Genomic DNA, 13,795 nt, shown 5'->3' on the forward strand with positions numbered 1-13,795 from the left:
CCAACATCAGAGCACCCAGATATATAAAGCAAACATTATTAGACCTAAGAAAAGAGATATACCTAATAATATAATAATAGTTGGGGACCTGAGCACCCCTCTCTCAACATTGGGCAGATGTTCAGGTCCCCAACTATTATTGTATTTTGGGTCTATCTCTTTCCTCAGGTCTAATAATGTTTGCTTTGTATATCTGGGTGCTCTGATCAACAGAAAAATCAACATACTTTAGACTAATTGGACTTGGCAGATATCCGCAGAACATTTCATCCAACAACCACAAAATACATATTCTTCTCATCAGCACATGGAACATCTCCAGCATAGACCACACGTTAGGTCACAAATCAAGCTTCAACACATTTTAAAAAATTGAAGTCATTTCAAGTGTCTTTTCAGACCACAATGGATTAAAACTAGAAATCAACAGCAAGCAAAATTCTGAAAACTAAATAAACACATGGAAATTAAACAACATTCTCCTGAACAAAATATGGGTCCAAGAAGAAATTAAACAAGAAATCAAAAAATTTCTTGAAACAGATGAAAATAAAGACATCATACCAAAACTTGTGGGATGCTGAAAAAGCAGTTCTAGAGGGAAGTTTGTTACAATACATGTTTACATCAAAAGAATAGAAAGATTTCAAAAAAATGACCTAATCATATACCTGAAAGAACTAGAAAAACAAAAATAATCAATTCCCAAAATTAATAGACAAAAAAATAATTAAGATCAGAGCAGAACAAAATGCAGTAGAAACCCCCAAAGTGATACAAAAGATCAATGAAACAAAAAACCATTAGCTAAGCTAAGAACAGAGAAGACCCAAATTTAAAAAATTAGAAATGAAAAAGGAGACATTGCAACCAATATTGTAGAAATACAAAGAATCATTAGAGACTATTATAAACAACTACACACCAACAAAAAGAAAAGCTGGAGGAAATGGATACATTTCTGGACACATACAAACTACCAAGACTGAACCAAGAAGAAATAGAAAACCTGAACAGTCAAGTGACAAGCAGTGAGATTGAAGCAGTAATCAGCAGGCTCCCCAAAAAGAAAAGCCAAGGACATGGCTTTACTGATGAATTCTACCAAACCTTTAGAGAGGAATTAATACCAATTCTCTTCAAACTATTCCAAAAATTTGAAACAGAGGCCATTCTCCCAGACTCATTTTACGGCCAGCATCATTGTGATACCAAAACCAGACAAAGATACAACAACAAAAATAGAAAACTATGGGCCAATATCTTAGATGAACTTAGACAGAAAAATCCTCAACAAAATACTAACAAAGAGAATACAGCAGCACATAAAAAAAAAAATTATAAATAATGATCAAATGGGATTCATCCTAGGGATGCAAGGATGGTTCAACATACACAAGTCAATAAATGTGATACACTGCATCAACAAAATCAAGGAAAAAAATGTATTTGATTATCTCAATAGAAACTGAAAAGCATTTGACAAAATCCAACATCTCTTTGTGATACTCTCAACAAATTAGGTACAGAAGGAAAATATCTTAACACAATGAAAACCATATACAACAAACCCACCACCACCATCATCTGGAACAGGAACAAGACAAGGATGCCCATTCTCAGTACTCCTATTTAACGTAGTAATAGAAGTACTAGCCAGAGCAATCAGGCAAGAGAAAGAAATAAAGGGTAGCCAGATTGGAAAAGATAAAGTCAAAATTTCCATTTTTGCAGATGATGTGATGCTTACATGGAAAAACCTAAAGACTCTACAAAAAAAACTCTTAGAGTTGATAAATGATTTCAGTAAATTTGCAGGATTCAAAATCAACATACAAAAATCTGTATTCCAACAATGAATTAGCAGATAAAGAAATCAAGAAAGCTAGCCCATTTACAATAGTCACCAAAAAAATAAAATACCTAGGAATTGATTTAACAAGTAGGTGAAAGATCTCTACAACAAAAACTACAAATCACTGTGGAAGGAAATTAAAGAGGACAAGAAAAGATGAAAAAGACATTCCATGCTCTTGGATTGGAAGAATTAACATTGTGAAAATGCCCATACTACCCAAAGCAATCTACAGATTCAATGAAATCCCCATCAAAATACCAATGATATTTTTCACAGAAATAGAAAAAACAATCCTAACATTCATATGGAACAACAAAAGACCCCAAAGGGCCAAAGCAATCTTGAGCAAAAAAAATAAACCCAGAGGCATAACACTACCTGACTCCAAATTACACTACAAAGCTGTAGTAACCAAGATGGCATGGTATTGGCATAAAAACAGACACTTGGATCAATAGAACAGAACAGAGAACCCAGAAATCAATTCATATACTTAAAACCAACTGATCTTCAACAAACACACCAAAAACATACATCGTGGAAAAGACTGCCTCTTCAATAAATGGTACTGGGAAAACTGGACATCCATAAATAGATGAAACTAGACCCTGTACCTCTTGTCATATACCAAAATCAACTCAGAATGGATTAAAAAATTAAATATGAGGCCTGAACGATAAATGCTGGTGAGGTTGCGGAGAAAAAGGAACTCTCATACATTGTTGGTGGGACTGCAAAATGGTGCAGCCTCTATGGAAAATGGTATGGAGGTTCCTCAAACAATTGCAGATAGATCTGCCATATGACCCAGCTATCCCACTGCTGGGAATATACCCAGAGGAATGGAAATCATCAAGTCGAAGGTATACCTGTTCCCCAATGTTCATCGCAGCACTCTTTACAATAGCCAAGAGTTGGAACCAGCCCAAATGTCCATCATTGGATAAGTGGATATGGAAAATGTGGTATATCTACACAATGGAATACTACTCAGCTATAAAAACGAATGAAATACTGCCATTTACAACAACATGGATGGACCTTGAGAGAATTATATTAGGTGAAATAAGTCAGGCACAGAAAGAGAAATACCACATGTTCTCACTTACTGGTGGGAGCTAAAAATAAATAAATAAATTCTCACACACACACACACACACACACACACAAACCGGGGGGGGGGGGAAGAAGATATAACAGCTACTATTCCTTGAAGTTGATATGACAAGCAAACAGAAAGGACATTGTGGGGGGGGAGGGAGGAGAGGGAGGAGGGAGGGAGGTTTCGGTGATGGGCCACAATAATCAACCACATTGTATATCGACAAAATAAAAAAATAAAATAAAAAAATAAATATGAGGCCTGAAGCTATAAAACTTCTAAAAGAAAACATAGGGGAAACACTTCAGGAAGTAGCACTTGGCAAATACTTTGTGAATATGACTCCCAAAGCACAGGCAGCAAAAGGAAAAATAAACAAATGGGATTACATCAAACTAAAAAGCTTCTGCACAGCAAAAGAAACAATTCATAAAGTGAAAAGACAACTTTTAGAGTGGAAGAAAATATTTGCAAACTATGCCGCTGACTATGGATTAATATCCAGAATATACAAGGAACTCTTAACAACTTAACAGTAAAATAACAAATAACCCAACTTAAAAATGGGCAAAGGAGCTGAATAGGTATTTATTTCTCAAAGGAAGACATACAAATGGCCAACAGACAAATGAAAAAATGCTGAACATCATTCATCAACAGGGAAATGAGAATCAAATCCACATTGTGATATCATCTCACCCCAGAAGACTGGCTAATATCAAAAAGACAGAGAATAACAAATGTTGGCGAGGGTGCAGAGAAAGGGGAACCCTCCTACACTGTTGATTGGACTGCAAATTGATGCAGCCATTATGGAAAATGGTGTGGAGTTTCCTCAACTACAGATAGATCTGCCATATGATCCAGCAATTCCACTGATGGGTATACACCCAAAGGAATAGAAATCATTATTTCAAAGGGATACCTGAACTCCCATGTTTATTGCAGCTCTATTTACCGTAGCCAAGAGTTGAAACCAACCTGAATGCCATCCATTGTTGGATGACTGGATAAGGAAAATGTGGTATATTTACACAGTGGAATACTACTCTGCCATAAAAAAGAATGAAATACTGCCATTTGCAGCAACGTGGATGAACTTACAGAAAATTATATTAAGTGAGGTAAGCCAGGCACAGAAAGAGAAATACCACATGTTCTCACTCATAAGTGGGAGCTAAAAAATAAACAAATAAATTTTTTTAAAAAAGAAAGATACAATAATCACAATAATATGTTGACCTTTCAAAAGGACAGAACAGAACTGGATTTATCAGAGACGGTAAAGAGGGTGGGAGTGTAAGGAAGAAGTGGTAAAGGGCCATGAAAAATTATTGCACTGTATAATGTTGAATATACTAATTATCCTGATATGAGCATCACATATTACACACAGGTATTGATATTCAACTCTGTACCCTATAGATATGTACAATCACCTATGTTACAATAAAAAAAAAGAATTAAAAGTCATCCAAATTTTAAAGAAAGAAGGAAAACTATGCCTATTTATAGATGAAATGATTTTATATACAAAATCCTAAGGAATCCGTAGCAAAGAATTTAGAACTAATAAATGAGTTCACTAAGGTTGCAGGTTAAAAGATCACTATACAAAAATCAACTATATTTTTGCATATTAGCAATGAATAATCTGAAAATGAAATTTTAAAAAATGCATAAACAGTGACATCATAAGTAGTAAAAAAAATTTGGAATGAAATTAACAAAAGAAGTGCAAGACTTGTACACTGAAAATTACAAAACATTGTTGAAAGAAATAAAAGAAGACCTGAATAAATGGAAAGGCATTTCACATTCATGGATTGTAATACTTAATATTTTTAAGACAGCAATACTCCTGAGTTTTCTACAGATTGAACACAATCCCAGCTGCTTTTTTTTTTTGCAGAATTTGATGGGTGTATCTTAAGATTCATTTGAAATCATAGGGACCCCAAATAACCAAAACAGTCTTGAAAAAGAACAAATTTGGAGGACTCACACTTCCCAAATTCAAAACTTAACTACAAAGCTACTGTAAACAAGACAATGTGGTACTAGTATAATGATAGTGTATTCGTCCTTTTTTGTGTTGCTTATAATGGAATACCTGAAACTGGGTAATTTATAAGGAAAAGAGGTTTATTTGGCTCATGATTCAGAGACAGTTGCATCTGGTGTGAGCCTCAGTCTGCTTCTACTCATGGAAAATGGCAGGCAGCCGGCAGGTACAAGCAGATCACATGGTGAGAGGAGGCAAGGGAATGTGGGGAGGTGCCAGACTCCTATTAAACAAGCTCTGGCTAGAACTAATAGAGGGAGAACTCACTCATGACCCCCACCCTCCAAGGAGAGCATTAATCCATTCATGAGGGATCCACCCTGTGAAGGTTAATTCTAGGTGTCAACTTGGTTACATGAAGGAATGCTGAGAAACCTGGTAAAGCAATCTTTTTAGGTGTGTCTGTGAGGATGTTTCTAGCAGAGATTAGTATGACAGTCTGAGTGGACTGGGTGGAAAAGACCCACCCTCAATGTGGGTGGGAACCATCCAATCCGCTGGGGGTTCGGAGAGAACAAAAGACAGAGGAAAGAGGTGAAGCTCTCTCTCTCTTGAGCTGCTGGAGTTGGAATACACTCTTCTCTAATGTCCGTGAACATCAGAGCTTGAGACTCTTCAGCTTTTGGGTTCCAGAACTTACACCAAGGACACCATCAGTTTCCCTGGTTTTGAGGCCTTTGGACTTGGACTGAGTCACACTACTGGCATCCAGTTTATAGACGGCCTATCGTGGGACTTTTCTTCATAGTCATGTGAGCTAATGTCCCTGATAAATCCCTCTCATGATTATAATGTATCCTATTGATTCTGTCTCTCTAGAGAACACTGACTAATACACACCCCAATGACTCAAACAGCTCCCAACACTGCCACATTGGGGATCAGATTTCCACATGAGTTTTGGGGAGACAACACATCCAAACTCTATAAATAGATGTATAGATTAATGAATAAAATTGAGAGTTCAGAAATGAACCGTGTTTATAAAAAGATTGATACAGACCTTTCTTCAAAGAAGATGTACAAATGGTCAATGAGCACATGAAAAGATGCTCAACGTCATTATTCATTAAGGAAATGCAAACGAAAACCATGAGAGGCCACCTCACATCCACTAAGATAGCTAAAACAAAAACAAAAACACCAAAAACCAAGAGACAATAAAAAATGTGGTGAAGATGTGGAGAAGTTTGAGCCCTTGTACACTAAATGTGTTGCTGTAACATAGTGTAGCCATTTTGGAAGAGTTTGGCATTTTCTCAAAAGTTTAAATCTTATAAACTGTCATTCTACTCCTTGGAAAATACCCCCAGTGAAAAAAAACTTATGTCCACACAAACACACACAAAAAGAAAATTATCTCATATGAAAATAACTGAGTAACTGTCCTAATAAATGTGTAAACCTTTCAGATGTTAATAATCTAGAACAGATGCACTGGTGATAGTGGCAAACATTTTTATCATTTATGATTTTAAAGTAACCAAAACACATGTTGGTTAACCTTAGACTTAACATTAAAGGATACATTAAAATATGTACGTGTGTATACATTAAAGTATATGTTACTTTCTTGTTAATTAATCTGTGTAGATACAGCCTGTATATACCTGCAGAACAAAGAAGTAATTAATTTACAGATGCGTTTCACCCACCTGAAACCCAAAGTTGGATTTCCTATATTGGGTTTGGTGTTTTTCACATCTTGATATGAGGAATGAAAACTAAAAATTAACAAGTCTTGTTTCTACAGATACTCCCATTCTATCCTTCTAATATGGTACTGAATATGAGTGTGTATTAGGGTAATGTTTTCTATAAGTGTGGTTTGTTAGGGTTGGCCAGAATACTCTATTTCCTGACATTTTCCAAAATTACTTAAGCTCTGTCCTTCTAGATCACTTCTTTTTTGAGGGGGCTTCTGGTTTTGTTATTTTATTTATTTATTTATTTTGGTGGCTGGCCAGTAAGTTGATCCAAAATCTTGACTTTGGTGTTATGACACTGCACTCTAACCAACTGAGCTAACCGGCCAACTGTAAATCACTTCTTAACATTCAATTACACTTCGTTTATCTGGACTCTAATTTAGCATTTCCCAGACATTGTTCTAATTAATATTATTAGGAGAGCCTTGAAAAGAAGTACTGTGTTAAATAAGTTTTTTCCTGTATTCTCTGATGCCCTTGAGTTTCTTACAGGAATTATTTTTGGGGGAGGGAGGGCATTTTGATGAGAATATTAACAAAATTAATATATTCTAGCTCACCTAAATAAGGCCTTATAAATGAATTCTGCCATAGAATTTCAGAGGTATATTTGCATTTGTGTTGATGACCAAAATAGTTCTGCATGATACTCCAAATGATGGTGTTCACACATTAATGTTGGCAGGCATGTCTGTCTGCTGTTAATTTAGGATGCCCTGTATTAAAATAACATTTGCTTCACTGGAGGGAGGGGGAATGGGGATTTGTGGTTCAATAGGCGTAGTGTTTTAGTTTTGCGAGATGAAAAAGTTCTGGACTGGTTGCATAACAATATGAATACACTTAACACTACTGAATTATATACTTAAAAATGGTTAAGATGGTAATTTTTATGTTATGTGTGTTTTACTACCATGAAAATTTGCTTTAAAATATTATTATGTAAGTAATACCTGATAATTATGGAAAAATTAGAAAATACAGAGAAAGAAAAAGGAAAATAAAAATCACCCATAATTCCACCAGCTAAAGTTAATATTTTGTTGCATAAATGCATAAAATATATACAAATATATATAAGTCCATGAATTTAATGGACTTCAGAAAGTTCATGGAAAAGGGGAATTAAAAAATAAAAATAAAAAATACGAACTTTCTCAACAGAAGCTCCATCAAGTTCAAAACACTTTGGTAAGTGATGACATCAGCCATTTAGTCCATCCTTTAAGAACTGAGGGTCCTGGGAATTTAACCATGTCAATGCAGACTTTTCTACATTATTAACTGAAGAAAAATGGGTGACCTTTAAAGACTTTTTAAGATTAGGAAATAAAGAGAAGTCAGAAGGAGCCAAGTCAAGACTGCAAGGTGGATGCCTCATGATTTCCCACAGGAACTCTTGAAAATTGCCCTTGTCTGATGAGCAGGAGCATTGTCTCAGTGGAGAAGGAAAAATAGACAAATGGTACTACATCAAACTAAAAACTTTTCTCACTAAAAAACTTTTCTTACAACAAAGGACACAATCAACAAAGCGAAGAGACAACCTATAGAATGGGAGAAAGTGCTTGCAAACTATATATGAGACAAGGGGCGAATATCCAGAATATGCAAGGAATACAAACGACTCAACAGCAAAACAAAAAACAGAAAACAACCAAATAACCCAGTTAAAAAATGGGCAAGGGACCTGAGCAGACATTTCTCAAAAGAAGATATACCAGTGGACAACAAGTACATGAAAAACTGTTCAATGTCAGTAATCATCAGGGAAATGCAAATCAAAACCACAATGAGATATCATCGTACCCCAGTTAGAATGGCTACTATCAGAAAGACAAGAAATAATAAATGCTGGCGAGGATGTGGAGAAAAGGGAACTCTCCTACATTGTTGGTGGGAATATAAATTGGTACACATTGTGGAAAACAGTTTGAAGTTTCCTCAGAGAACTAAAAATTGAACTACCCTATGACCCAGCAATCCCACTACTGGGCATATACCCAAAGGAAATGAATATCAAAGAGACACCTGCACTCCCATGTTCATTGCAACACTATTCACAATAGCCAAGAGATGGAATCAACCTAAATGCCCATCACCTGAAGATGAATAAAAAAACTGTGGTGTATATACACAATGGAATACTATTTAGCTGTATATAAAAAAAGAAGTCCCATCATTTGCAGCAACATGGATGGAACTGGAGACATCATGTTAAGTGAAGTAAGCCTGGCATGGAAAGACAAATACCACATGATCTCACGCATATGTGGAAGCTAAAAAAAAGTGGTTCTCACAGAAATATCCAATAGAGTGATGGTTACCAGAGGTCGGAAGGGGAGGGAGGGAAGTGGGGAGGGGAAGAAGTAACAAAGCTATGCTCTCCACCCTAAGCGAATCAATGTAAAGTATATGTGCATATTGAAAAAGCACACAGTACCTCACAAATGTGTACAGATACATTATTAAAATTTAAAAAAAACCAACAATAACACTGCATTGACATGGTTAAATTCCCATGGTTCTTTAAGGATGGACTAAATGGATGGTACCATTGCTTACAAATGTGTCTTGAGCTTATGTGTATAAATAAACAAACAAACAAACAAACAAATAAATAAATAAATAGGTGGAGCTTACATTGAGAAATAAAGTTAATATTTTTTATTTTCATCTTTTAATTCCATTTTTCCATGAGCTTTTCGAAGTTCACTATATTCACAATGGGTATGCTATTTTATAACCTGACTTTTTCAAATAAAGTTTACATTATTTTAACCATGTTTTAAGTTCTAAATTCTTCATTCAAAATCCAGAGGAGTAGGATATTTCACATTTCTGTAAACTGTAAGGCCTTAAAACAGAAGTGAAACTGCATGTTTAGGGGTGCATGCCCCTCCATTGATGCTGCCCTTTGGAGGTCATGTGTCTTCAGGAGAATGAAAGGCTCCTCCTGATTTGTCTGCCAGGTCTGCTGACATCTTTCAGGGGTTCCTTTTATGTATGGCCATGCCTACAGAGACTTCTGGTTCTTTGGGAACAGGCGAGTCTACCTGTCCTGGGGCTTTTCAGTCACATGTCTATCTACTGGGATGATGTAAAAATGCATCCAGGAAAGATTAACCATTAAATTGTTGGGAGGAAAGGTCAGGAGGTTTGCCTTTAGTTGTAACATCAGAACATCAGGATGGGAGATAACACACTGCTTCTCACCTTCTACCTTCTCTGAGGAAAAGGATAAAGAAAGAACACAGTCATCGAAGAGAGTCTTCCTTCCAGAAGTGCTCCAGTAATCATGCTGGAAAAGTTCTGCAACTCTACTTTTTGGGTGAGAAATTACATTTACCCTCACCATTTTGTTTTTTTTTTTAAATGTTATTAATATTATTTTTTACATTCTACAATGTTGTTGTAGAGCAGTTGGGAGGCAGAGGGGAAAGGGGAAGGAAATGGGATGGAAGAAGGAGGAAGGAGGAGGGGTGGGATAGAGGCCTGTTGCACCCCCTACATTCCCACAGGGGAGACCGGTAGGCTTCCAGTGGTGGCTTGGTTATTGCAGGGCTAGGTGCAGATGTCAAGGGGGTGTGGCAATAGCCCTCACCCCCCACCACCCCAGCTCAGGAACCTGGGGCCCTTCTTACTGAGGCTTACTGAGAGCCTGAGGCGCCTCCTGTGGCGGCTTGGTGGTCATTGCTGGGCTGGTTGCTCATGCAGGGTGGGGTGTGGACAAGGCCCTTGGCTACCCCTGCACCCCTGTCCTGTCGCCCCAGTTCAGGAGAGCCCGAGGCATTTCCTGTGGTGGCTCAGTGGTTGTCGCTGGGGTGGTTGCACTTATTAGGGGTGTGTGGCCGAGGCCCTGGCCCCCATCCTCGGGACTGGTTGTGGGTGTCAGGGGACATGGCTGAGGACCCCGGCCCTCTCCACTTTCTGGCTTGGTAGCCCAGGGGCTTAAGGTCCTTCTAGGTGTTATAGGTGTTCTTTGGTGAAATGAGATCTTTACAAGTTAATATCAAACTTTGTCTCTGGCTGTGGGTACTTTATTTTTTCTTTCAGTTCTGTGTTAGATTATTTGCTGTTTCCACCACTTAAACTCTGCACTGGAACTAATTCATTGTCCTTTGCTTACTTCTAAAATGGGGAACTTCCTGTGGGGACCAGTACTTGAGCTGTATGGTTGAGCTAAATTGCTGCTTTGCTGCTGATTCCCTAGGGAAGGATCTTTGTGCAGCCCAGGTTTTAATGGTTGACCTTATAGGTACTTCTGGATCTGGTGAAATCTGGCACACCTGGGTTGTATAGAAACACTGGTCTGGGCCTGAGTCTTTTCATCAAACTGCACCCCATGCAATGCTATATTCCTGACCAGTCTCCTCTGAGTGGTCCTGCACTGATTGGGGGCAGATCAGCCAGTGTTCCCCTGGTGGACCTGTCTCCCCAACCGCCCATGCTGCAAACACTTTCCATGGAACAGACTATGCTCCAGTCCCTTGCGATGACTCACTGGCCTCTGAGTGGCTCCTTTTTTTCAGCTGTTGTGGGTCCTCGGTCATATGTGGATCCATGGGAACCCTGTTGGTGGTACTGCTGGCCTACAACTTGACAAATGCAGTGATGAGGTTTACTCAGAATAGCTGGTAAAGAAATTTAGTAAGAAGATAGGTTTTCAGAGGTTGGGTTGGCCAGAAAAGTCAGTAAATGTCATTAACTGGTGAATTTGTATCAATGCAAATGAATATGAAAATACAGGCAGTTAAAGGGGAAGGCTGGACATGGATATGGAGTTGAGTTAAAATTGTTTGGAAATGGGTGGGGTGTGCTGGGGGATGGTTTTCTGTCTTCCAAAATGTGTGTATCCAACAATCCTTCCCTTTTGGTCCCCCAGAATTCATCATTCCTGGATAGTCCGGAGGCAGACCTGCCCCTTTGTTTTGAGCAAACTGTTCTCGTGTGGATTCCCTTGGGCTTCCTTTGGCTCCTGGCGCCTTGGCAGCTTCTCCATGTGTATAGATTCAGGAGTAAGAGATCTTCTGTAAACAAACTCTACCTTGCTAAGCAGGTATGGTAACGCCACTGTTTTCTTTTCGTTTCTTTTCTTTTTGGTGTCTGGCCAGTACAGGGATCTGAACCCTTGACCTTGGTAATACAAGGCTATGCTCTGACCAGCAGAGCTAACTGGCCAGCCCAACACCAGTATTTTCACATTCTGACACCTTCGTTTACAATAGAGACATTTTCTTGGTGATTGGTGTCCTCTTACCTTGTCTTTAACCAGATTTTCCAGGTGCTGCTGTCTCACGTAGAGTCATGCTCTAGGTGTTACTCTCTTCACCTACTCTGTGCCTCACTGGCTCTTTGGCACATTTCTTGGTGAAAGTAGCTTTGATTTTTGCATAAGAACAGTGAGCCTTAATTCTTACAGATATTGGGCTCCCTAAACACAAATGATAAGTAATCAAATTGCTACTATCTTTTCAGTATTTGAGAAGTGAACACTGCACCACTTGTCTTTAAGCTGTTCTCAGAAGTCAGGAGACTAATTCAGTTGGCACCAGCCTCAAGGTGAAAATGAACTATTTAATGTATCTTCTGCATCTTTGAGGCAATCCAACCATCACTCAGTTCCCAACACTTGGATCTGAAATTTTCCCAAAGTGTCCCATGAATCAGGATAATCACTCACAGTGTAGGGAGAAGTGAGTGTGCACAGTGACAAGCTGAGTAGTAAATAATGGAAAGGACAGGGGCTGGGGAGAGAGCCCAGGAGGAGCGAAGGGAGGACCTCAGCCAGCTGCACTGACTCACTCAGGGAGGGCACTTGTGGGAACCCAAGACCCTCAGTTGAGGTTGTAAAGTAACCTCATAAAATCCACGTCTGCTTCCTTTCAGTACGTTTTTTTCTGTCTGTCCTTATCTTTAAACAGGTATTTAGGAGGCAAATTAGATCTCATTGTTCTGTGAACATACATACCAACAACCTCAGTTTACCTCAGCCTGAAAGGAGGGAAAGGGCTTGGCCAAAGCCAGTGGGATTCACTTTGACACTCTGAAGTGGGGCTGGTAGTGGGTTTTGTCAGACTCTGCACAGGAAAAGAAGAATCTTTGAGAGCCCAGGGCAGGGTCACTGTCTCCCTTGTTGACCCAAGTGCCCAGCATAGGACCTAGCATGTAGTGAGCACTCAGTTTGAATTCAGGGTTTGTTGAATGTTGGTGTTAAAGGTACTCAAGGCATAGGGGTTGAATCAGGAATGTGGCAGACTCTGAATATTCTGAACACGAACAACATGCTTCAGTATCCTTGGAAATGAGCTAGTCAATTTGAGAACATTTTCATTTCCTCCAAAAGAAACCCTTTATCCCCTATTTCCTCATCCCACGTAACCCTAAGTGACCACTAACCTGCTTCCTGTCACTATAGATTTCCCTATTCTAGACATTTCATATGAATGGAATCATACAGTAATTGGTCCTTTATGACTGGCTTTGTGCACTTAGCATAATGTTTCAGGGTTCATCCATGCTGTAGCATGTATCAGTATTTCATTCCTTTTTATGGCAGAATATTATTTCATTGTATGGATGGATTGCACATTCTGTTAAATTTTATAGACGGAAATCACTTTAGAGAAGAAAACAAAAAACGCAATGTATTAGCTTTCTTCCCCCTGTAGTTAACCATCTATCTACCTTTATTTACAATCTCAGGAGTTCCACTTAGAATTTGTTTTACTTTTTTGTCCTCTGTTCTGAGGGTGACAAGCACAAATTAGCTTCTTCCTAAAAATTTCAAAATAATTGGTTTCTTCTCTGAAATGGTAGGAAGTATAATTCCTCAGAGTAAAACTCCACTTCTCTGAGAACTTTCTTCTCCTCTCAATCCCCAACTTCATTTTGTTTCTCAGCCTCCTCTTCCCATGTCTTTGGGCTGTCTTTTTCTCTCTGACTCCCCTGAGTTGTTATTGGTATTGTCGTTTGGTCATTAGTGCAGTGCTTACCTCATCTGAACTTTGTCAAATTACTTGTCCAAGCTGGTAAGTGACTCCACAGGTTTGTTTGTTTGC

General features: G+C 38.4%; 1 protein-coding gene across 1 annotated transcript in view; it reads left to right on the forward strand.

The window, feature by feature from the left end:
• Positions 1 to 10,032: 10,032 nt before the first annotated feature.
• The window catches only part of LOC134381996 (ATP-binding cassette sub-family C member 2-like), a 55,443-nt gene continuing 51,680 nt past the window's right edge, over positions 10,033 to 13,795 (forward strand). Inside the window, exons 1-2 of the mRNA XM_063102017.1 lie at positions 10,033 to 10,065; positions 11,620 to 11,793. Of these exons, the coding sequence (XP_062958087.1) occupies positions 10,033 to 10,065; positions 11,620 to 11,793 (207 nt within the window). The remainder of the gene's footprint in view (positions 10,066 to 11,619; positions 11,794 to 13,795) is intronic.

The sequence above is a fragment of the Cynocephalus volans genome, chromosome 7, assembly GCF_027409185.1.
Source record: "Cynocephalus volans isolate mCynVol1 chromosome 7, mCynVol1.pri, whole genome shotgun sequence".
NCBI lineage: Eukaryota > Metazoa > Chordata > Mammalia > Dermoptera > Cynocephalidae > Cynocephalus > Cynocephalus volans.